The sequence below is a fragment of the Vicugna pacos genome, unplaced genomic scaffold (assembly GCF_048564905.1).
Source record: "Vicugna pacos unplaced genomic scaffold, VicPac4 scaffold_195, whole genome shotgun sequence".
In the NCBI taxonomy this organism is placed as follows: Eukaryota; Metazoa; Chordata; class Mammalia; order Artiodactyla; family Camelidae; genus Vicugna; species Vicugna pacos.
In genome coordinates, this window is record NW_027328874.1 from 46,614 (window position 1) to 71,861 (window position 25,248).

Sequence of the window (25,248 nt, forward strand, 5' to 3'; positions counted from 1 at the left end):
CCCGCCCAGCCCCCTCAGCCGGCACCGCAGCCGCCACCGCTTCAGCCGGTACCTGCGCCGATGCCGCCTCAGCAGGCACGGCCGCTGACGCCGTCTCAGCCCCTTCAGCCGGCACTGCAGCTGCCGCCGCCTCAGCCCCTTCAGCCGGCACCGCAGCCGCCGCCGCCTCGGCCCCATCAGCCGGAACAGCCGCCTCAGCCGGTAACGCCGCCAATGCCGCCTCAGCCCCTTCAGTCGGCACCGCAGCCTCTACCGCCACCGCCGCCCGCCCAGGCCCCTCAGCCGGCACCGCAGCCGCCGAACCTCCAGCCCCCTCACCCGTCACCGCAGGCGCCACCGCTTCAGCCAGTACCGGCGCCGATGCCGCCTCAGCAGGCACGGCCGCCGCCTCCGTCTCAGCCCCTTCAGCCGGCATCGCAGCCTCAACCGCCACCGCCGCCCTCCCAGCCCCCTCAGCCGGCACCGCAACCGCCGCCGCTTCAGCCCCTTAATCCGGCACTGCAGCTGCCGCCGGCTCAGCCCCTTCAGCCGGCACCGCAGCCTCTACCGCCACCGCCGCCCGCCCAGCCCCCTCAGGCAGCACCGCAGCCGCTGACCCCCCCAGCCCCCTCAGCCGGCACCGCAGCCGCCGCCGCCTCGGCCCCTTCAGCCGGCACCGCAGCCTCTACCGCCACCGCCGCCCGCCCAGCCCCCTCAGCCGGCACCGCCGCCCGCCCAGCCCCCTCAGCCGGCACCGCAGCCGCCGCCGCCTCGGCCCCCTCAGCCGGAACAGCCGCCTCAGCAGGTACCGCCCCCGATGCCGCCTCAGCCCCTTCAGCCGGCACCGCAGCCTCTACCGCCACCGCCGCCCGCCCAGCCCCCTCAGCTGGCACCGCAGCCGCCGCCGCTTCAGCCGGGACCGCCCCCGATGCCGCCTCAGCCCCCTCAGCCGGCACTGCAGCCGCCGCCGCCTCGGCCCCCTCAGCCGGAACAGCCGCCTCAGCAGGTAACGCCGCCGATGCCGTCTCAGCCCCTTCAGCCGGCACCGCAGCCTCTACCGCCACCGCCGACCGCCCAGCGCCCTCAGCTGGCACCGCAGCCGCCACTGCTTCAGCCGGTACCGCCGCCGCCGCCGCCTCGGCTCCTTCAGCCGGCATCGCAGCCTCTACCGCCACCGCCGCCCGCCCAGCCCCCTCAGCCGGCACCGCAGCCGCCGAACCTCCAGCCCCCTCACCAGGCACCGCAGCCGCCGCCGCTTCAGCCGGTACCCGCCGCCGATGCCGCCTCAGCCCCCTCAGCCGGCACTGCAGCCGCCGCCGCCTCGGCCCCCTCAGCCGGAACAGCCGCCTCAGCAGGTAACGCCGCCGATGCCGCCTCAGCCCCTTCAGCCGGCACCGCAGCCTCTACCGCCACCGCCGCCCGCCCAGCCCCCTCAGCCGGCACCGCAGCCGCCGAACCTCCAGCCCCCTCACCCGGCACCGCAGCCGCCACCCGCTTCAGCCGGTACCGGCGCCGATGCCGCCTCAGCAGGAACGGCCGCCGACGCCGTATCAGCCGCTTCAGCCGGCATCGCAGCCTCAACCGCCATCGCCGCCCTCCCAGCCCCCTCAGCCGGCACCGCAACCACCGCCGCTTCAGCTCCTTAATCCGGCACTGCAGCTGCCGCCGGCTCAGCCCCTTCAGCCGGCACCGCAGCCTCTACCCGCCACCGCCGCCCGCCCAGCCCCCTCAGCCGGCACCGCAGCCGCCGCCGCCTCGGCCCCTTCAGCCGGCACCGCAGCCTCTACCGCCACCGCCGACCGCCCAGCCCCCTCAGCCGGCACCGCCGCCCGCCCAGCCCCCTCAGCCGGCATCGCCGCCCGCCCAGCCCCCTCAGCCGGCACCGCAGCCGCCGCCGCCTCGGACCCCTCAGCCGGCACCGCAGCCGCCGAACCCCCAGCCCCCTCACGCGGCACCGCAGCCGCCACGGCTTCAGCCGGTACCGGCGCCGATGCCGCCTCAGAAGGCACGGCCGCCGACGCCGTCTCAGCCCCTTCAGCCGGCACCGCAGCCTCTACCGCCACCCGCCGACCGCCCAGCCCCCTCAGCCGGCACCGCCGCCCGCCCAGCCCCCTCAGCCGGCATCGCCGCCCGCCCAGCCCCCTCAGCCGGCACCGCAGCCGCCGCCGCCTCGGACCCCTCAGACGCACCGCAGCCGCCGAACCCCCAGCCCCCTCACGCGGCACCGCAGCCGCCACGGCTTCAGCCGGTACCGGCGCCGATGCCGCCTCAGAAGGCACGGCCGCCGACGCCGTCTCAGCCCCTTCAGCCGGCATCGCAGCCTCAACCGCCATCGCCGCCCTCCCAGCCACCTCAGCCGGCAACGCAACCGCCGCCGCTTCAGCCCGTTCAGCTTGCACTGCAGCTGCCGCCGCCTCAGCCCCCTCAGCCGGAACAGCCGCCTCAGCCGGTAACGCCGCCGATGCCGCCTCAGCCCCTTCAGCCGGCACCGCAACCGCCGCCGGCTCAGCGCCTTCAGCCGGCACCGCAGCCTCTACCGCCACCGCGGACCGCCCAGCCCCCTCAACCTCCACCGCCGCCCGCCCAGCCCCCTCAGCTGCCACCGCAGCCTCAACCGCCATCGCCGCCCTCCCAGCCCCCTCAGCCGGCACCGCAGCCGCCGCCGCCTCGGCCCCCTCAGCCGGAACAGCCGCCTCAGCAGGTACCGCCCCCGATGCCGCCTCAGCCCCTTCAGCCGGCACCGCAGCCTCTACCGCCACCGCCGACCGCCCAGCGCCCTCAGCTGGCACCGCAGCCGCCACTGCTTCAGCCGGTACCCCGCCGCCGATGCCGTCTCAGCCCCCTCAGCCGGCACTGCAGCCGCCGCCGCCTCGGCCCCCTCAGCCGGAACAGCCGCCTCAGCAGGTAACGCCGCCGATGCCGCCTCAGCCCCTTCAGCCGGCACCGCAGCCTCTACCGCCACCGCCGCCCGCCCAGCCCCCTCAGCCGGCACCGCAGCCGCCGAACCTCCAGCCCCCTCACCCGGCACCGCAGCCGCCACCCGCTTCAGCCGGTACCGGCGCCGATGCCGCCTCAGCAGGCACGGCCGCCGACGCCGTATCAGCCGCTTCAGCCGGCATCGCAGCCTCAACCGCCATCGCCGCCCTCCCAGCCCCCTCAGCCGGCACCGCAACCGCCGCCGCTTCAGCCCCTTCAGCCGGCACTGCAGCTGCCGCCGCCTCAGCCCCTTCAGCCGGCACCGCAGCCGCCGCCGCCTCGGCCCCCTCAGCCGGAACAGCCGCCTCTACCGGCACCGCCGCCCGCCCAGCCCCCTCAGCTGGCACCGCAGCCGCCGCCGCTTCAGCCGGGACCGCCCCCGATGCCGCCTCAGCCCCCTCAGCCGGCACTGCAGCCGCCGCCGCCTCGGCCCCCTCAGCCGGAACAGCCGCCTCAGCAGGTAACGCCGCCGATGCCGCCTCAGCCCCTTCAGCCGGCACCGCAGCCTCTACCGCCACCGGCGCCCGCCCAGCCCCCTCAGCCGGCACCGCAGCCGCCGAACCTCCAGCCCCCTCACCCGTCACCGCAGGCGCCACCGCTTCAGCCAGTACCGGCGCCGATGCCGCCTCAGCCCCTTCAGCCGGCACCCGCAGCCTCAACCGCCACCGCCGCCCTCCCAGCCCCCTCAGCCGGCACCGCAACCGCCGCCGCTTCAGCCCCTTAATCCGGCACTGCAGCTGCCGCCGGCTCAGCCCCTTCAGCCGGCACCGCAGCCTCTACCGCCACCGCCGCCCGCCCAGCCCCCTCAGCCAGCACCGCAGCCGCTGACCCCCCAGCCCCCTCAGCCGGCACCGCAGCCGCCGCCGCCTCGGCCCCTTCAGCCGGCACCGCAGCCTCTACCGCCACCGCCGCCCGCCCAGCCCCCTCAGCCGGCACCGCCGCCCGCCCAGCCCCCTCAGCCGGCACCGCAGCCGCCGCCGCCTCGGCCCCCTCAGCCGGAACAGCCGCCTCAGCAGGTACCGCCCCCGATGCCGCCTCAGCCCCTTCAGCCGGCACCGCAGCCTCTACCGCCACCGCCGCCCGCCCCAGCCCCCTCAGCTGGCACCGCAGCCGCCGCCGCTTCAGCCGGGACCGCCCCCGATGCCGCCTCAGCCCCCTCAGCCGGCACTGCAGCCGCCGCCGCCTCGGCCCCCTCAGCCGGAACAGCCGCCTCAGCAGGTAACGCCGCCGATGCCGTCTCAGCCCCTTCAGCCGGCACCGCAGCCTCTACCGCCACCGCCGACCGCCCAGCGCCCTCAGCTGGCACCGCAGCCGCCACTGCTTCAGCCGGTACCGCCGCCGCCGCCGCCTCGGCCCCTTCAGCCGGCATCGCAGCCTCTACCGCCACCGCCGCCCGCCCAGCCCCCTCAGCCGGCACCGCAGCCGCCGAACCTCCAGCCCCCTCACCAGGCACCGCAGCCGCCGCCGCTTCAGCCGGTACCCCGCCGCCGATGCCGCCTCAGCCCCCTCAGCCGGCACTGCAGCCGCCGCCGCCTCGGCCCCCTCAGCCGGAACAGCCGCCTCAGCAGGTAACGCCGCCGATGCCGCCTCAGCCCCTTCAGCCGGCACCGCAGCCTCTACCGCCACCGCCGCCCGCCCAGCCCCCTCAGCCGGCACCGCAGCCGCCGAATCTCCAGCCCCCTCACCCGGCACCGCAGCCGCCACCGCTTCAGCCGGTACCGGCGCCGATGCCGCCTCAGCAGGCACGGCCGCCGACGCCGTATCAGCCGCTTCAGCCGGCATCGCAGCCTCAACCGCCATCGCCGCCCTCCCAGCCCCCTCAGCCGGCACCGCAACCGCCGCCGCTTCAGCCCCTTCAGCCGGCACTGCAGCTGCCGCCGCCTCAGCCCCTTCAGCCGGCACCGCAGCCTCTACCGCCACCGCCGCCCGCCCAGCCCCCTCAGCCGGCACCCGCAGCCGCTGACCCCCCAGCCCCCTCAGCCGGCACCGCAGCCGCCGCCGCCTCGGCCCCTTCAGCCGGCACCGCAGCCTCTACCGCCACCGCCGACCGCCCAGCCCCCTCAGCCGGCACCGCCGCCCGCCCAGCCCCCTCAGCCGGCATCGCCGCCCGCCCAGCCCCCTCAGCCGGCACCGCAGCCGCCGCCGCCTCGGACCCCTCAGCCGGCACCGCAGCCGCCGAACCCCCAGCCCCCTCACGCGGCACCGCAGCCGCCACGGCTTCAGCCGGTACCGGCGCCGATGCCGCCTCAGAAGGCACGGCCGCCGACGCCGTCTCAGCCCCTTCAGCCGGCACCGCAGCCTCAACCGCCATCGCCGCCCTCCCAGCCACCTCAGCCGGCAACGCAACCGCCGCCGCCTCAGCCCCCTCAGCCGGAACAGCCGCCTCAGCCGGTAACGCCGCCGATGCCGCCTCAGCCCCTTCAGCCGGCACCGCAACCGCCGCCGGCTCAGCGCCTTCAGCCGGCACCGCAGCCTCTACCGCCACCGCGGACCGCCCAGCCCCCTCAACCTCCACCGCCGCCCGCCCAGCCCCCTCAGCTGCCACCGCAGCCTCAACCGCCATCGCCGCCCTCCCAGCCCCCTCAGCCGTCACCGCAGCCGCCGCCGCCTCGGCCCCCTCAGCCGGAACAGCCGCCTCAGCAGGTACCGCCCCCGATGCCGCCTCAGCCCCTTCAGCCGGCACCGCAGCCTCTACCGCCACCGCCGCCCGCCCAGCCCCCTCAGCTGGCACCGCAGCCGCCGCCGCTTCAGCCGGGACCGCCCCCGATGCCGCCTCAGCCCCCTCAGCCGGCACTGCAGCCGCCGCCGCCTCGGCCCCCTCAGCCGGAACAGCCGCCTCAGCAGGTAACGCCGCCGATGCCGTCTCAGCCCCTTCAGCCGGCACCGCAGCCTCTACCGCCACCGCCGACCGCCCAGCGCCCTCAGCTGGCACCGCAGCCGCCACTGCTTCAGCCGGTACCCGCCGCCGCCGCCGCCTCGGCTCCTTCAGCCGGCATCGCAGCCTCTACCGCCACCGCCGCCCGCCCAGCCCCCTCAGCCGGCACCGCAGCCGCCGAACCTCCAGCCCCCTCACCAGGCACCGCAGCCGCCGCCGCTTCAGCCGGTACCCGCCGCCGATGCCGCCTCAGCCCCCTCAGCCGGCACTGCAGCCGCCGCCGCCTCGGCCCCCTCAGCCGGAACAGCCGCCTCAGCAGGTAACGCCGCCGATGCCGCCTCAGCCCCTTCAGCCGGCACCGCAGCCTCTACCGCCACCGCCGCCCGCCCAGCCCCCTCAGCTGGCACCGCAGCCGCCGCCGCTTCAGCCGGGACCGCCGCCGATGCCGCCTCAGCCCCCTCAGCCCGCACTGCAGCCGCCGCCGCCTCGGCCCCCTCAGCCGGAACAGCCGCCTCAGCAGGTAACGCCGCCGATGCCGCTCAGCCCCTTCAGCCGGCACCGCAGCCGCCGCCGCCTCGGCCCCTTCAGCCGGCACCGCAGCCTCTACCGCCACCGCCGCCCGCCCACCCCCCTCAGCCGTCACCGCAGCCGCCGACCCCCCAGCCCCCTCAGCCGGCACCGCAGCCGCCGCCGCCGCCTCGGCCCCCTCAGCCGGTACCGCCGCGCAGCCGTCTCAGCCCCTTCAGCCGGCATCGCAGCCTCAACCGCCACCGCCGCCCTCCCAGCCCCCTCAGCTGGCACCGCAGCGGCCGCCGCCTCAGCCGGTACCGCCGCCGATGCCGCCTCACCCCTTCAGCCGGCACCGCAGCCTCTACCGCCACCGCCGCCCGCCCAGCTGTGGGTCAGGAGCCGCTGCACAGACGGTGAGTCCCTGCGGGCCCCTCCCCAACCCTGCGCGGGTCTCCGTCCCTCCCTCGGCCTCCCACGAAGGCCCCGAAGCGGTCCGGGCCCCACGCCTCTGCTTTCCCGGCTGCGAAACTCGGGAAGGAACAGGGCTGTGTTGTGATCGGGGGCCGCTCGTCCTGTTCGGCTTTCTCTGAGTCACTCCCCACCCCTCTCCTCCTCTGGGCCAGGTGTAACATTTTGTCTTCCCTTTTCAACTGACGGTTTAAAACAGTGTTTCAGATAACTGTCAAAACACTGTACATGCAAAATACTAGGTTAACTTAAGGGAAGGAGTAGGAGAGAAGGGGGAAAGGAGCGAAGTTCACCGATCACTTCTGCGGGGGAGGGTTAAGTGGTCACAGTGGTGAACGCGTAACTGCTACATGGCCCAGTGCGCTTACCATCATAGTCCTTACTGTTACTAACCCCAGACAGTTCTGGTATTAAGGAGGCATGACCACAGAACATGTGCTCATTGAGCTTAATTTTACACAAACAGTAAGTTTTCCACGGAATCAAGACAGGCAGTAAACGCCAGCTGCAGAGGACAGCTTGTGCAGGGCTGGGAAAGAGCATGGCATGATCAGAACTTTAGTTTGACTGGCTTGAAATGTAGAGGGAAAGGGAAACTTCACACTGATGAATCAGAGAGGAGATAGCTGTTTTTTATTAAACTAAAATGGTTGAATGAGCCTTGTTGATTAATGATTTGCCTTTGCAATTTGAATTTGGATTCTGCAAGTATTTTATAAGTTCTGTAAGAAGCTTGTTTTAAAATTTCAGAACTCTTAAGGTATTAGAAGTTCAGTTTTATTTTATAAGAATTTTTAAAAAGTGTTTATTTAACTCAATTAGAACAGAGTTCCTTTAACATAGGAGACTTTATTATCTCATGTATTAATACCCTCTAGAGGTACACAATGAAAAATGTGATTTATAAACAGATACATACAGACACAAGGAAAACAGAGCATGTAGCTTCAGTAACAGTTTAAGAGAAAAGTCAGAAACAGAAATCTTCCCTGGTCAAAATACCAAAAAAAAGCACCTGGGGCTTATATCCCTTAATTGATTTGAGCTCTAAATGGACAAATACACATTTTTTTTTTAAAAAAAAATTGCTAAGAACAAGATTCTTTTTCATGTTGAGTAATAATTTTGGAGTTTAAATACCAACAATAGAGCTATGAGGGAGGAAAAATACAAAATACTGATTTTTTTATTTGATTTCACCGTAAGGTGCATTCTTAAATACATAGGAGACAACTGTCATGATTTGCACAACTCGCTTGCAAATAGTTCAACAGTATTAACAATGATTGAATTTAGGTGGTGGGCATATGGGAATTTATCATCTTATTAAACAGTTTTCTGTACTTCTGAGACTTATAATAAAACATTGGAAGGAACCTGTTAGACATAATGCTCTATGTGAAGTAATTTGTTCCCTTTGTGAAATTCTAGGAAGGTTAAAATGCATGTTCATAACTTCAAGAAAGTCACAAGCATTTATGATGTAATCAGAACTACCTGAGGATCTGTGAAACTTGGTGAGTTGGTGAATTTTTTAAAATGTCTTAAAACATTTTGTTTTTACAAAGATTACAGGAGTAAGAGAAGGTAAATCTTAATCAACTCTTAATATTTTTTTCCTGGTTGATGTGATATAATTAAATGTGGGGAAAAAAAGGTAAATTCTAAAAGGAGACAGTACCTTGATGTTTTCTATGGAGGAAACTCAAGCAGGAGGAAGTTTAATTTAAAAACATAAATTACTGCTCTTTATAATACATTCTAAGTTGTCATTCTTTTGAATGCCTTCCTTTCCAGACAGATGTGTTATTCTGGGAGATCATCAGGACTTCTGGGTATTTGGAGGTATTGACCTAACCAGTGGAACTGCTGATTTATAAGAAGTTGTCCAGAATTTTGGAAAACTGATTAGTAGAGGTAAATAATGTTTCCATGGCAAGTGATGACAGAAAGTGACTTCAGTGAATTTTCCTTTGTTTTTAGGCAGATGTACCTAACCATGTATGTTAACAATGATTTCAAGCTGAAGACTGAGAAGAACTGCCATTTTTGCCAGCTGGGATGCAGAAAAATTTGGACTTCTGGGTTCCACAAATGGGCTGAGGTAACTAAGACAGTAAACATATCTTCTTGGTCAACATGTATCTCAGGGTAATCACAGATGTGTTCCATTACCTGATACTGTTTTAAATTGGATAAAAACAGGAAAATTTAAGAAATAGAGTTTGTTTTTGCTTTTACATCAGTTTGGCAAAACAGAACAACCTCTTAATTACTAAGCACAAACCAATTTTTTCATTATTTTTAAAATATTTTAGTTTCTATTTATATTGGTTTTGTGATAAGTAAGTAAAATCTGTAAGCTCAGAAAATAGTCAAACCTAGGAAACTACTTCTGACAAGTGAATTAGCCTATTGAAAATCTGATTTAGATCCTTGGCATTAATTTTCAAGTTTTTACACTTTCCTTGGATTTCTTCTATCCAGGAAAACAACATGCTCTTTTTAGATGACTATACTCTGATTATAGTCTCTCCTTTATGGATTCAACACTAAATTGTAACCATAGGTATATTTTACCATTTACAAAAGTGCCTGGTTGGGGAGTGTAATACAATGATTTTGTAAATTGAATTACTCTAAAATTTCAAGGATTTATTTTTAATTCAATTATGATTAATTTTCATTTGTCACTGGCTCTTAATGCTTTATTTTAAAGTGTCTCTCATAGACCCCCTTCTTTCATCTTCTTCCCTTATGCTCTCTGTCCAGTAACTCTAAGTTCTTACATGTTCAAGGTAGGCTTGTGTATTTTTTTAAAGGCAGGCGCACCAAAAAGCACTTTCCTGTGACTATCCTCTGTTTTGTTCATTTATGAGTCCAAATTTTATAGAATTGATTTAAAGAATGTCATATCTTTCTTATTATTGTGAATGGTTTTTAAAATGCTTTCCTTCTGACTCATTTCTGCATACTTTAAAATAATAATATGAATCAAATAAGTATGGGAATAAAATCACATTTACTTGTATCACATTTGATTCCATTTATATGGCAAAGTCTTACTATTATGTTGTTGTTATGAACATGCATTTCATAATACACTTATTTAGATGAATCAGAGCTTATTCATTAAGGTCATTTACTTTTAGAAATATGTAATTTCTTGTGAACACATGTATATAGAAATACATGTGTCTTTTTATAATTTAAGCAGCTTAAAATACAGATAAAATAAATCCAAGATACAAGATAATATGCCTTGCATTAATTTAAATTCATGTGAGTTAAAAGACAATTTGAATATTGTTTCCCATTTTCTACTAGCTTCTTGATCATATTCAGCAGCACATTTACCTTTACATATAATTAAGGAATCTTTTTTATTTCTACTGTAGCTCTGTCATAATGGATACTCTGCCGCAGAATCAGCTGTCATCTATCCCATGTGGTCAAGCGCAGAGGTGAGAATTCTCATTTGTGGGATGACCACTCACAGCTTTAAATGTTTTTACTGTAACTGCTTTTATAAGGTAGCAAGCTAGAGAGAGAGAGAGAAACAGAGAGAAGAAAAGAGTTCTCTCTGCATATTCCCATGTTGTGTGATGGCATTAGTCTTCTTCTGCTGTATTTTTCTAGAATGTGTGTGCGTGTGTGCATGTATGTGTGAGAAATGTCTTGTCTTTGTCCTAATAGCCACTCTTCTCTCCCTCGAGTTTTTTTCTCTATCCTCCCCTCCTATATTTTTCTTTTTCATCAATATCTTCTCTTTCAAAAAATTCTTGATAAATCAAATTTCCAACTTCCTCACTTTTAATATGGTAAAGTTACTTGGATCCCCAACATCAAGGGATCTCATACTTTAATGTCTGTAAGGATTTCCAGAGACACCTTTTAAAAATACAGATTTCCAGGCCTTACTTTGAGCAGTCCTCTTCCAGTAGATCCAGGGTGAGGCTGAGCATCTCCGAGCCTTCCCCCTTCATATTATGGTGCAGGGGATCAGGGGCAGTTTTCCTCTGGGTCTCCCTGCTGTTGCTATTAACAGTGGCTACAGCATCACTAATATTTTTCTTTCTTGTTTTAATTGCATTAATATTATCAACCAGTTAATAGCATTTTCTTAAAATTATGGTCAAAAGCATAGGTGTTTGATTTATAATGGTGTCTGCAAACCACTCTTTTACTGAATTAATTTGTTTTGCTTGTATTTCCAAAACTGTAAATGCTGTGAGTTAAGTGACTGCTTTGCTTCAACTACAGGAGAATGTGAAAACACTCCAGGAGAGAGAGGTTGCATATATCAATGCAGACTCATACACAGAAGGTAAATTTTATTTCAGATTGTCATTAAATAGTATACCAGTATTTAAGTCTATCAACTCCAACTCATAAACTAGGATTATCCTCTTTCTATGAGATGCCTCAATAATACCTCCATTTCTCCATTTTACCAGAGAGAACATTATTATGATTCAAATGAATCAATATGATTCATAACTAAGCTATTGATCCTAATTTCTTTAGTATATTTACCATTTGCCTATCTTGGATTACTACTTAAAACTTTAGTACTTTTGACATTCTTCCTGTGGAGCTATTTTTAAAAGTTGGGCTAAAATATTTCATACAGAAATAGTTCCTGTATGTATTGGAACAACTCTGAAATAAGCACCCACTACAAACTTCCTTTTGACCCTGACATGTGGCATGTGCATCTGTAGGCTTTCATCGTATTATGGTTATTTCTAGGTAAGTGTCACAGGACACATGTTAGTTACTGACATGCTCTAGTCTAAAGTCTTCATATTGAATTGAATAAATGAATAAAAACATGAACATTATGGCCTTACCACTTCCTTTGCCAAAGACCCCTAGGTACTGCTGCCGTAATGAGCAATGACCCTTACTTTTACTGCAGGAGCTGCAGCCTTAGCAGCAGAGTCCGCCTCTGCAGTCTCCTATCCTGAGTGTGTGCTGCAGCCTCTCTGGCTCCTGAATAGTTATTTCCACCTTGTGTTTTAGTTTTAGCCAGACTGTCTGCCTGTCTATTTATCTCCCTACCTATCTGTCTATTCTAAAATTTTATTTATTTCTTTTTACTGAAGTATATTTGATTTGTAATATTAGTTTCACGTGTACAGCAAAGTTACTCAGTTATATACATATACATATACATATACATATACATATACATATACATATACATATACATATACATATACATATACATTGTTTTTAGATTCTTTTCCATTATAGGTTATTATAAGATACTGAATATAATTCCCTGTACTATACAGTAGGTCCTTGTTGGTTATCTGTTTCATATATAATAGTGTATATCTGTTAATCCTGAACTCCTAACATATCTCTTCCCTTCCCCCTTTCCCCTTGGGTAACCATAGTTTCTTTTCTATGTCATGAGTCTATTTCTGGTTTGTAAATAAGTTCATTTGTATCATTTTTTTGTTTGTTTACATTCCACATATAAGTGATAGAATGTGATATTTGCCTTTCTCTGTCTGACATACTTCACTGAATATGATAATCTGTAAGGTCCACCCTATTTTTAATTCTCCAGGAATGATGCCTTGAATTTGAAATCTGTTATATATTGTTTATAATTAGAAAATAAAGTTAGAATTAAATACAGGTTTGTAGTCCATTTGGAGGTATTAAAATTCTCTCTTATTTATTTTGCAGGCAATTATACTCTCAGAGTTGACTGTACACCCCTTCTTTTCCAGTTGGTATATAAACTGACAGAAGAGGTATGTAAATAGATCTGTTGTAATGATTTCTGATGAGTAGATAAATCAATAACTTTTGTTTTCTAAATTACTAACATTTAAACTGGTGACAGACATAGCTGATTTGTATAAACAAGAAATCAGAACGAGCTTTAATACACTACTTATGTGACATAACTATGAGAACAGTAGTGCTAGTCTCTGTTCTAATAATAGTTCCTAATAATTGTATACATTTGTTAAAATGTGCAGGGTCTATTGTTTCATGGGGCAGAGTCTCTTTGATATAACAGAAAGAATACTGAGCTGGGTTGGGGAAGCCTTGGCTGTGAAGATTGCCTTGGCTATTCATTCATTCATTCATTTATTCATTCAGGAAGTATTTATTGTGTGGTTACTATGTATCAGGTCCTATGAAAGGAACTCTAGCAGCAAAAGTGATAAAAGGACAAGGTTACTGAATCCAAATACTTTGTAATCTAGAGAGGCCACAGACCTGTAAATGAGGACTCATACTTCACTTGAATATTGGATACTATATACAGTGGAGGACAGTTGCAGAAGAGAGAAGTTAAAATCCTAGGGTAGCTGGTGAGGTTGGAAAGCATTAGAAGGTGTTTAGAGAAGGATTAGTGGTTAGGCTGTAAAATGGAAGGATGTGAAAGTGGGGAGAATGTTTCTCCTCAGAGGACACAGGACCTAATAAAGATGTGGATGTGTGAAAGAACATTTCCTGACCTCTGGGTAATGCAATATAACCTCAATGTAAGGTGTTGGTGAAAAAGCTGGTAAGAAACGGGGCCTGACACATAGGCCTAAATGTTCATAAATCTGGTGATGGTGAAATTAAAGAATCTTTAACAAGGTTGTACATTATCATTTTTATTCATTAGAAAAATTACTCTGTATCAGTGCAGTGAATACGTTAAGCTGTAGTAAGTCTAAAAGCAAAATGGAAATAATTCCACATACTTGTTTAGCACACAGGAATTTATAAATACTAGTTATTGATGTAAAAACTACTCTGAAAATGCTACTGCACTCTGAATCTCTAAAAATTATGTGATCTACTCATTGAGTATATTTGTGCTTCATTTAAATAACCCCCCATTATAGAATTTAACTGTAGAAATGTTTCTTTCAAGTAGGTATCACTTAGATGACAGTGGGAAGTAGATGTCACATCTCTGTGGTCCTGTTTCCCAATCGCCCTTCATCTTGCCCTGTCCTTTTCACTGTTAGTGTCTTTAACATCTCATCCTCCCAAGTGAGCATCCTCCCATGCCCATCACAACGCCCACCATACTGGGAAGCTTAGGTCCTTGATCCTTTTATTGAAATGTCCCATAAAAACATCTAAAAGCACGCTGAAAAGACAGCCCTTGTTGGGGAATCCTTCTCATGAGATACATTTACTCTCTGTCCTACAGAGGAGGCTCCTGCCTTTATAGGAGGGGTAGTAAGAATTTTAGGGCCAAGAAGGAGAAGCTTAGGTCTATCCCCTTTGTACATTTATTTAATAAGTATTAAATGTGTAAGTGGTTACCATAGTGACAGTATAAATCAAACATAGTTTCTGCTATTAGTGTGTTACCTGTGTAGCCAGGAGAGACTATGATCAAGAATTTTCAAATCCAAGATAGAGATTAAAATCACCAAAGGGTATACAGATAAAAGTGTGGGAAGCAAAAAATAAGTATCTTAGTTTATTATTTTACATGTTGGAATTAAACAGCCTGCTTAATGGGAAATTGCAAATTTTTTTCCATTCTAAAGCCTCTTTTACATTAATTTGAATTTAATTTTCATGCCACTTTAGATACAATATATTTGACTTTCAGAGTTTTTGTTTTAGGTAGTTTTTTAACAGTTTAACTGGGAAATTAAAATGTGTATTTAGAAGTTACATTATCAGGATGAACTAATTAATTGTCCAGAAGAGAAGAGTGAGATTTTATAATCTTGTTTGACTTGATTGTCAGTGGAAGAATCAGACATCATTCATCTGGAGAAATGCTATTGGTTGCTGAGGGCTCAATCCTGAACTGGATGATTTGATTTAGAGACATTTGGCCCATTGGCTTCACCACCAATTCGTCCATCTCTGAGTGAAGGTGGGAATCCTTCTATTTTCTACAAATGTTCTTTGCTAAACACCTGAGCCTTGTTCCACCTTTGGAGCCTTGTGTAAGTCGGTTTACCTTCCTGCACTTGAATATTCTCATATATAAAATCAGTTTGACCAAGACAATCATAATGAAAGTGTGCTCCAGTGTGGTGCCTCAGCATCTGGTGCAGGGTCAGGGTGGTGGACACTGAATAGGCAAAGCTCTAGCTTCCACACATGACCCCACCTCTTCCTCAGCTGAGGAGTGTCTATTGTATTTCTTTTATATAGAAGAAGGTTCCACTGCTGTATACTTCCCCCACCCTTAAAAAATTAAGAAACCACTAGACCATCTCTAAGGTCCCCACTTAGCTCTAAACTTTTCACTACTATATATATATATTTTAAATGAGGTTTACAAGGAGCAGTTGTGGGTGATAATCACAAAAACTGTATTTGAAATCTGAAAGCTTGGGTTCTTCTTCTGATTCAGACCTTTTTAAAAAAAATTTCTTACTTTTAGCAAGTCATTTAACTACTTCTTACCTTCAATTTTCTGCTCTTTGAGGGCACAGAATTAGATTCTTGAAATAGTCTGTATTCTTCAGGTTTCTAGTGTGTTTTAGAAATATTTATTTGTTAGGGGAGCTAGAACAGACAGGGTTTCCACTTCAGCAGTGCAGTTATGTTTTTACCTTTTTATAATTAGAGATTGAGAAATCATTTCATTTGAAAATAAAATGATTCCATTTATTTTTTAGGAAAAGTTTAAAAACCACAGGATTAGATTATAAATTGCCCTTTATTTCTGAAATTTAATATATTTAGTTATACAGATTAAGTGGTACAATGAAGACTGCAGTACAGAATTTCTGTCTCTTATAATATAGTGTGTTAGTTTTCTTTGCTTCATGAAGGAGCTGTATGAATCTCATTAATAACAACACAGTATATCTTTGATAGAGTTCAACTTTTCTTCTTCTTTTTTCCTTTTTCTTCTTAGTCTTTCCAAATTAGGATAATTGTGGTCTCTGACATTTTTCCAGTTAAATTTTTAAAATACATTTTTATTTTTTACATTCTACAATCACTTTTGACTTTTGGAATTAATATAAGATAGAGACAGGTATGCAGACAAAACCAAACACTAAATGATAGTATTTTCTTCTAGGAAGTTAAATGTTGGTTATAATTATGCCAGGGGGTGGGGGAAAAACTTCCTAAGACAGTGGAAACTACTGATAACTTTTAAAAACTAAATCAGTTTATGCGAGTCATGCCTCCTTTCATAGGCATGTCATTATTAACAGAAAGTTTGTTGGCTGTGATTTATTCTGTCTGTGTTCCTATTTTACAGGTTTATTTAATGCTTTTGGTGAAAATCATGACAGCCACATAGATTTTAAGGAGATATCCTGTGGGCTATCAGCTTGTTGCAGAGGACCTCTGGCTGAAAGACAGAAATGTAAGTGTGTTAAACATCACAAAATTTGGAAGCTATACAGAGAAAAAAATTAGCATCCATTCATGTAAAAAATCATCTGATTAAGGCTTGAATTTTCATCCCTTTTGCAAATAGCAATCTCTTGTTAAGGTTTTACTGACGTCAGTGTAAAGGTTCAATCATCTATTCTTTTTTACTGTGGAGTAATTTAAGATCTTTGTTATTAATAATGGTTGATTTTCCAGATAAATGTACAATTCATGATAAATGAACTACATCAGTCATGATGTGTTTGAAAATGTTAAGCATATAGAAAATATTTTCTGGTAGTCTATATAGAAAATTTGTCTTGCTTAACTTGAATTTCAACTTATTTTCTATCACTGTGTATATTGATATTTTATTAGCAAAATTAAATTTATGATAAAACAATTTTATTAAATACTAAATTTATCTTTTAAACCTATCTAAAATATTATGGCATAATTTATAAGCATATTACATTCCTAAATCTTAACCATATTTGTTTAGGAAAATGCAGCAGTTTACATTTAATTGGAACCTAATTCTTACATATTCACTAGGGTCATTATCTCTGCATCTTTCTAAAATACAGCTTCACAAATACTGCATATTTTGGGTATGATACTTAATAGTTCAATATTCTTTAGTAATGTTGTACTGTGATGCACTCAGTTAACTTAATAGCATAATTATTACATGGGTGTGTGAAGTAGATAATTATTTAATCTTAAAAATTTAGATTTCTTTTATCTTCCCTGATAGTATACCATTACTCTAACCTGGCTTTGTGATAGATTATTTGTTCACATTAAAGTTCTGGTATTAAAGAGGCTGAAGTCTTTGTTTCTCAATTGAGGTTGTTGTCTTAAATTTTTTTTTAATTTATTTTTTTGCCAGTGGACTAGTGGAAGTTAACCAAATAGACTAACTAGCAATTTTGCTGATATTGACGTTAATTAGCAAAGTGCTGATATTTTGGATTTTTAGCTTGTTGTATATAAACTTCATTGAAGAATTGAAATTGTTCTTAGGCAAAAATATTGGGTGCACATTAATTACATTGGAGAGGCAAAATCTTTATACAGTCATCTCTCATTATCTGCTGAGGATTGGTTCTGAGACCCCCTCAGATACCAAGTCCATGGATGCTCATGTCCTTATGTAAAATGGCATAGTATTTGCATATAATCTATGCACATCCTCTTGTATACTTTAAATCATCTCTAGATTACTTTTAGTACCTAATACAATGTAATTATTTGTAAATACAATGTAAATGATATGTGAATAGTTGTCAGTGCATAGCAAATTCAAGTTTTGCTTTTGAGAACTTTCTGGGAAAATTTATATATATATATATATACACACATATACATATATACTTTTGATCTATTGTTTATACCTGTGAATGCAGAACCAATGGATACGGGGAGCTGACTGTACCAGCTTTTTGTTGATTCTTAATGTAGATGGAATATTTTCAGCATTGTAAGAATCAACTCTGAAGTGATCAGTTATAAATATTAGAAATTAATTTAAAAGCTTGAATTACCTTCTCAAAATCTGTGAGATATTGTATAGTAACTTGGCCCTTCTTTTTCAGTTTGCAAGAAATTTAACTTTAGATTTAGATGAAGGATAGAGTTCTCTAAGCTGGCTAATTATATAAGGAGAGAGACTTGTGAAGTGTACAGGAATTCCTACAAGTTCAAAGGACTTTAATGACACAATCTCCTCCAAATAAGAACTTAATCCAGAATGTAGTTGTTTGAGGAACTAAGTAATTTCACTAGGGCAGGTTGTAATAAAATGTATTATACTTCAGAATATAAAAGTAATTTTCCTCCATAAGAGTTTCTTTTCTTTAGTTTGCTTCAAGGTATTTGATGTTGATGGTGATGGAGTTCTCTGTAGGGTTGAACTGAGAGACACGTGGTTGCACAGAGGTCTGGAAGGACAACTGCACCGATGATACCCTGGTAAAGTCTGATTGTATACATCTTCTTGCATGTAAACTTCCAACAGGAACATAGAGTGAAGAATTTTTTAAAAGAGGTTGAGAAAAAGATTTCTTACTACTTCTAGGTTCTATATTATGCTACTCAAAATATTCATAGCCAAAGATGCAAAATTGGGAAGAGAATTTACCTTAGAAAATTTAATAAACTGAATGTATTATGTAAAAAAAAAATGAAACCACTGGAAAATTGTCATAAATTTTTAAGGTAAACAAGCAATCTATTTCTGGAATTAAAAAAAAACAAAACTTGACCGAAAAAATATTTTATACTTCAGCTACTGTCTAATAAAAATGATACCTTCTCTTTCCTAACTACTGATTTGGGTTTCTGGTTTTAAAGGAATTACTTGTGGATCTATCCAACATTGTAGAGACACATAGAATGCACATGACACCACAAAGGTGAGTCTAGCAGAGACTAATTTATTCTTTTCTAAAAATACATTATATTCTGAATTGGTATACATACGTTACATATACATACTTGAATCTCTTCTGCATCATCCCTGCTAAATGCTTATTTGGACCTGTGGTTACAATAACTCCAAGTTGTCCCTAAGGAAAGCCCATTCGACCTTTAAACTACTCCATTAAGTGTTATTTACATAAAAACATTATATTTTATAAGCTAGGCATTTTGTAAAAAATAAGTAGAGACAGCCCTTGCCATCTGTAGTTTATAATCTTTACTTCTCCCAGTTTAATACATTATGGTAAGACAAAACTTATATTGAGCAAAAGAAGCCACAATAAAAGAACACATTGTACAATTTAATTTATATGAAGTTCTAGAACAGAGACAGAACTAATGTTAATAAGTGTTACAATAGTGATTTTGGAGATGGGTGAGTTAACTGAGAAGGAGCATAGGATATCTGGGATGATGGAAATTATTTTTCATCTCAATCTGGGTGGTGTATATAGTTTTTAAATTTTTTTTTCAATAATATTGGTGAGGGTCTGTCCTAAGTTCTTTAATAGCAGCCAGAATAAGTGTATAATAGCAGAAACAAGCATGTACTTTACAAAGAATAAAGCCTTGAATTTTTTTAGTTTCAAAACATTTATTAAAGATATTATAATAGGTTTGCCTTAATGTCTATGTATCCCTGTGAAACTGAAGATAATCCATATATGTGAGACACATATGAGTTAATTTGACCCTTTCTATTCAAATGTTGACATGTACCAAGTTGCAAATGGTAGGATGTAGACCATAGTGGCCTTACACAGGCTTAGAAAAATAAGTAACATTTTTTTCAATCACAAATCCACAAGAAATCATCATAGTCTTATTAACTGACACTCAATAGAAATAAATAATAGAAATGAATTTTTCAGGGCTTGATCTTTGTTTGGCAATTCAGATAACCGTCTTCATTTACTTTTCTGCCCAAAACTAAGGTAGCCATTTCTATTTGGTATATATGAAAACAGAAACACAGGAAAGTTTCTATTAGGAAATACCTTATGTAGAGATACAATTTCCATCGCCTTTCTTCTGGGTGTTTGATAAGTATGGAGGTTATCATTGCTGTCTATTTTTATATAAGACCGAGTTTCTTCTTATGGCTGTACTTTTGAACATTAAAAAAAAAGATCATTTAGCTGCTCCATCTCCGTGTAACCATAATAATGAAATGGTAAAAATTTAGAATAGATTTTGGACCTTTCAACCAAACCTATTACCCATATTCACTGGTGACTAGACGGTGACAATATTACCCATTATTTTGTACCATTACATTGGTGTTAATATACTTCAATGGAAGTTGCATCATGAAAGCCATTAATTACCATCACAGTGCTTTAAAATCTTTTCTTGTAATAAATGGTAATATATATTGAATGAATACATGAATATCATTAATAGTAAATATTATTAAATATCTTTAAATAATAAATCATTAGATAATAAAAATATAATTAAGTAATAAACGCTAAGAACATTATTATTCATCTAGGATTGTTAAGGTGATTGTTCAAAACATGATGTAAGAAGCATTTGGTTATATTTTTGCCTGCCAAGAAATATTGTCTACCGTATATAAATGTAATTTTTGGTACACTTTGACACCAAAAAAAAAAAAATACTGCTTTACTCAACTTGTGAAAGTAATGTTACACTTTATTTTGAGGAAATGTTAATATAGATACTCATTTATTATATATATTTAGTTCTTTTAAATCTCTTAAGAAGTCTAATAATATTGCCAGATGTTTTAAAGATCTTAGAAAATTGTTAGGGTCAAAGGGCATAATCCAAAGAGTTTGGAAAAATGCTTTCAAAGTTAGTAAATAGTCCTTTTTCTCTACCCAGAACCTTTTGTGGGTTCTGTTAGTAAACTTCACCTTGAACCAGAAGATACTGTGAGTTATTTCCCAGGTCTTACTGGAGGAAGATTTTTGGTGATAAATTGCCCACGTTATGAGTGACTACTTCAGAGTTTGGTTACTTTTGAACTTATTCTTGCTGGCCTACTTTCGGATGAATACACAGCATCTACATTAAATCATTAGTTTTCTTTCAGACAAATGACCATTGCAAGTTTAATAAAACAAATTTAATTCAAATAATATAAGAAAATGAAGATTTAAGATATTCTTAAATATTGTTTCTCTTTCAGAATGGCCATCTTAACTCTAGAAGAATATCAGATCTGGAGTGTGAAAAATGTTCTTGCCAATGAGTTTTTGAATCTACTTTTCCAGGTATGTTTAAGGTAAATGACAGAGACCGAGGGCAGTGGTACCAGTAGTTCTACATCTTTTCCATTATGTAGTAGTTAGACAACTAGACTACAAAACCATATATTGTCAAAAGAACTGCATTAACCTGTACACCACCAGCAGATGGTAAGTTAGAGCGTGCGTGCTTCTTAGAGTCACAATGTGCATGATAGGAAAGTAGAGTATAGCTGATAATGTTTATCTTAATAACTCATGATAGAGCAGATTGTAGACACATAGAAAAGCATTTAAAATGTAAAAGCCATTATAATTTGCTATTTTTCTTTACTTTTTTTTTAAGACCCTCCCTAACAAGTAAGGCAGTGTGGACAGAGACATAGATCATAAGTTGGCAGCTGTAAATTTTTCACAAAGTATACCATCTTTCCAGTTAGGAGGTTATTTTAGATGCAGAGCTGTTTCTTAATTTTCTTTCTTTCCTTCTTTTTTTCTTTTTTGTAATTTAATTCTTTAGAAGGTCCAATAAAGATTGAAGGAGAAAGGAGGAAAGAAAAGCTGTCAGGGGTGAACATGAAATCATAAAACTTGCCAGATTTTAAGTATTTTTCCAGTTAAAGTAGTTCTCTTTGCTCCAATTTAAAGAAACAACTTATAGTTTCCCATTTTTCATAATTCTTCAAAAATATATGTTGATTTAATAGTATTTTACAGGGGGGAGGGGTGTGAGTAGGGACAGACTGGAAGTTCAAGATTTGTAAATACTGACAGGTATATATAGAATAGATAAACAAGCTTATACTGTATAGCACAGGGAAATATATTCAAGAATTTGTAGTAGCTCATGGTGAAAAAATATGAAAACAAATATACGTATATTCATAAAGGACTGAAAAATTGTGCTGTACACCAGAAATTGACACAACATTGTAAATGGACTATAACTCAGTTAAAAAATAAAAGATATAACTGTTAGAACACTATAAAAAAAGTAGTATTTTAGATTTTTTTTTTTATTTTATTCTCCTTTTCTTATAAAAGCACCCCTATGAAGATCAATAAGGCTTGATATCTTCATATCTATCATGATCCTCCATTGTGAATACAGAGTAACCTGCCTGTGGCACAGCTATGTTAGAATAAATGAAAATTGAACTCTTCCTGACAGCTAATATCTAATGTATATTTAAAGCATATGAAATCTGATAAGCCTGTGATGCCCATTTAAATCAATCAGTTGCTCCACTGTCAGTTATCTGCCAGGATCTAAGTTGATATGTCTTTATAAAATATAAATACATATAAAAATAATATAAACCTACTATAAACAGAAATTACTTGGTTAGTAATATGAAAATTGAGCAGCTATTTTTATCTCATTTAAAATGATGCCCTCAATTACTTTAAGTTATCATTAATTATATAGATATTTTGACCACTGAAGTTTGTGTCTGAGTCATGTTGCAGCTCTTACATAGCAAAGCATTTTGAACTTTTATATTGCCTTTCCTATTTTCTCATGCTTATCAGGGACTTGCATAGGCACTATTTTTTCTATGACTCTATAAACAGATGTATGCCTGAAATTTTCTTTTGTGTCTCAGGGTTTCTAGCATTATATTACTGACAGATTTTTTATTGGTTAGCAATCTAATTTTTTTCTTGGCATATATAGTCCTTTCAGTCCTTACAAATATATATATATATATATATATATATATATATATATATGTAGTCAGTTTTCAATTTTGTGTCAATTTCTGGTGTGCAGCACAATGCTTCAGTCATACATGAACATACATATATTCATTTTCATACTCTTTTTCACCATAAGTTACTACAAAACTTTATTGGATATAGTTCCCTGTGCTATACAGTATGAACTTGTTTATAATTTGGGAGTTTGAGATTTCCAGGTACTAAATATTAACATTACATTTTATGATGCTCACTTTATCCCATATTCAGACATGCTTTTAAAACTTTATTTTCACTTAATATATAAGCAAGCAGGCTTACTCTAAATTGTTTTATTTTCTGTCTGTTTCTAAAATAGAATTAGCTAATAAATTCAGTGATAAAAGCTTGAATTATACTTTTATTTTATTTGCCAAGATCCCACTCCTGGCTGACCATTTTGGGTATTTAAGTATAAAGTAAGTAAATGTCAGTAGAATTAGGAAACCATTCCTGTGGTAATATTATTTTCAGTCCTTTCAAATAAACTCAGTGCCCAATATTTTGCAGAGGAAGCATTCTAAACATGACCAGGATCTTCTATCTTATACGTTTGTCAGAAAGTATCAAATGTTAAACAGTTTGATAAACAGAATAGTGCACCACACTGACCCCTACCTATATCCATGTTCTAATCCTGAAATCTGTGAATATGTTATTTTACATGGCAAAGGGTATTTTGCAGATGTATCAGGTTAAGGACTCTGAGACAGGGAGATTAGCCTGGATTATCTACATGGGCCTAGTCTAACAACAGGAGTCCTTAAAAATTGAAAATCTTTCCCAGATGTGGTCAGAAAGATATGACTTTGGAAGAAGGATTAGAAAGCTGTAAAGCTGTTAGCTTTGAAGATAGAGGAAGGGTCATGGGTAAAGAAATGTGGGTGAACACTAGAAGCCGGAAAAGACAAGGAAATATATTCTTCCTTTGACTTACAGAAGGGCATACAGCCCTGCTGACATCTTGATTTTTAGCCAAGTGATACCTGTTCCTGACTTGACCTACAGAATCATAAAATAATAAGTTTGTGTTGCTTTAAGCTGCAAAATTTGTGATAATTTGTAACAGCAGTGATAAAAATAAGTATAGGGGAGGTAATCCAAATTTATGGATTGGCGGGTTCAACATTTTAAAGATGTCAGTTCCCCTTCAACTGATTCAAAGATTTATATGTGCACATCAAAATCCCCAAAACTTAATTGTTGTTACTGTTTCTTTGTAGAACTTGACAAGCTGATTCTAAATACATAGAGAAGCTTGAAGAGCCAACAATAGCCAAGCTGATATTAAAGAACAATGTTAAAGAACTTATTATAAAACAATATTAAGTCTATGTGATAACTACCTAAAGTTAGACATATAGACCAATGGAACAGTATTGAATTAAACCCTGTACCATACATGAACAGTAATTTTAGATAGATTATAAATCTAATAAATTTGAAACAAAAAGCAAAGCATCTGGGGGAGGGTAAAGCTCAGGTGGAATGTGTGCTTAGCATGCATAAGGTCTTGGGTTCAACTCCCAGTACCTCCATTAAAATAAATAACCTAATCCCCCACCAAAATAAAGCATCTAGAAAATAGTGTAGGAGATATTTTAATGACTTTGAAGCGGCAAAGAGTTCTTAAACAGGACACAGCACTAAACATAAAAGAAGAGTTTTAAGTTGGACTTCAGTAAAATTAAGAATTATTTTTATCAAGAGATACCATTAAGAAAGTGAAAAGCCACATGGTGCGAAAATATATTTGCTATATCTATATCCACCAAAAGACTTGTATCTAGGGCATATAGAGAACAAAAACCAGTGGAGAAAAAGGCAAAACCTCAATATTAAAATGTGCAAAAAAATTGAACAGGTGCTTCACACACAAAAAGAAAAATCCAAATAAGCTATGAAAAGTGGCTGAGCTCGTTAGTAATAATAAAAATACGTACTAAGACCACACTTGGAACACCATTAGACATCCACTAGAATAGTTAGTTGTTAAGTGATATGAAGCATTGGTGAGGGTAACATGCAATGGGGACTCTTACGCATGGCCAGTGGGAATATAAATTCTTACAAATAATTTGAAAGTAGGCTTTTTGAATGAAAGTTATATATGTATATGTGTGTGTGTGTATATATGTACACACACACACATATACATACATACAAACACACACTCCCTGTGTACCCTTCAGAAGCTTCTACATCAGAGCACAAAAGGACATCCAGAAAATTCTCATAATCACTATTTGTTATAGCCCCAAATAGAAAATGACCCAAACACCTGTCAACAATAAATACATAACCATAAGTGGTGGCACATGCATACAAGTTGTATACTTTAAAGCAATAAAAATAAATATACTAGTTTACAGAAAACACTAGTGGATGAATCTTACATAATGTTGAGTGGAATGTACGGGACTAAAAATTTCAAAAGCAAAAAAACCAATCCATGGTGGCTGAATTTAGGATGGTGAATCCATCAAAGGGGTGCCATAGTATCTGGGAAGAAACCCAAAGTGGAACAGCAGTGTTCTGTTTCTTGACTGGATGAAGGTTACATAGATGTGTTTACTTTGTGAAAAATCACTGAGCTGTATACTTAAGATATGTTCACATGTAAGCATGTATATTATATTTGCATTTTTTAAAAAAAATGTTTGCTTGCAA

The 25,248-nt window shown here is 45.1% G+C and overlaps 2 protein-coding genes across 2 annotated transcripts; both read left to right on the plus strand.

Annotated features, from left to right (window-relative positions):
- Positions 1-1,494: 1,494 nt before the first annotated feature.
- LOC140695288 (uncharacterized) lies at positions 1,495-3,446 on the plus strand. The gene is made up of 3 exons (XM_072958076.1): positions 1,495-1,526; positions 2,118-2,680; positions 2,884-3,446. The coding sequence occupies exons 1-3, from the start codon at positions 1,495-1,497 to the stop codon at positions 3,417-3,419; spliced, it is 1,131 nt and encodes a 376-aa protein (XP_072814177.1). The 3' UTR covers positions 3,420-3,446.
- Positions 3,447-3,574: 128 nt separating this feature from the next.
- On the plus strand, positions 3,575-24,166 carry LOC140695338 (uncharacterized). Its single transcript, XM_072958083.1, has 15 exons — positions 3,575-3,585; positions 5,945-6,149; positions 6,258-6,350; positions 6,503-6,753; positions 8,240-8,325; positions 8,792-8,912; positions 10,207-10,272; positions 11,072-11,135; positions 12,512-12,579; positions 14,541-14,672; positions 16,023-16,130; positions 18,002-18,112; positions 18,494-18,555; positions 20,781-20,865; positions 23,802-24,166. Exons 1-5 carry the CDS (start codon positions 3,575-3,577, stop codon positions 8,307-8,309), a joined length of 630 nt encoding a protein of 209 aa, XP_072814184.1. The 3' UTR covers positions 8,310-8,325; positions 8,792-8,912; positions 10,207-10,272; positions 11,072-11,135; positions 12,512-12,579; positions 14,541-14,672; positions 16,023-16,130; positions 18,002-18,112; positions 18,494-18,555; positions 20,781-20,865; positions 23,802-24,166.
- Positions 24,167-25,248: the final 1,082 nt, after the last annotated feature.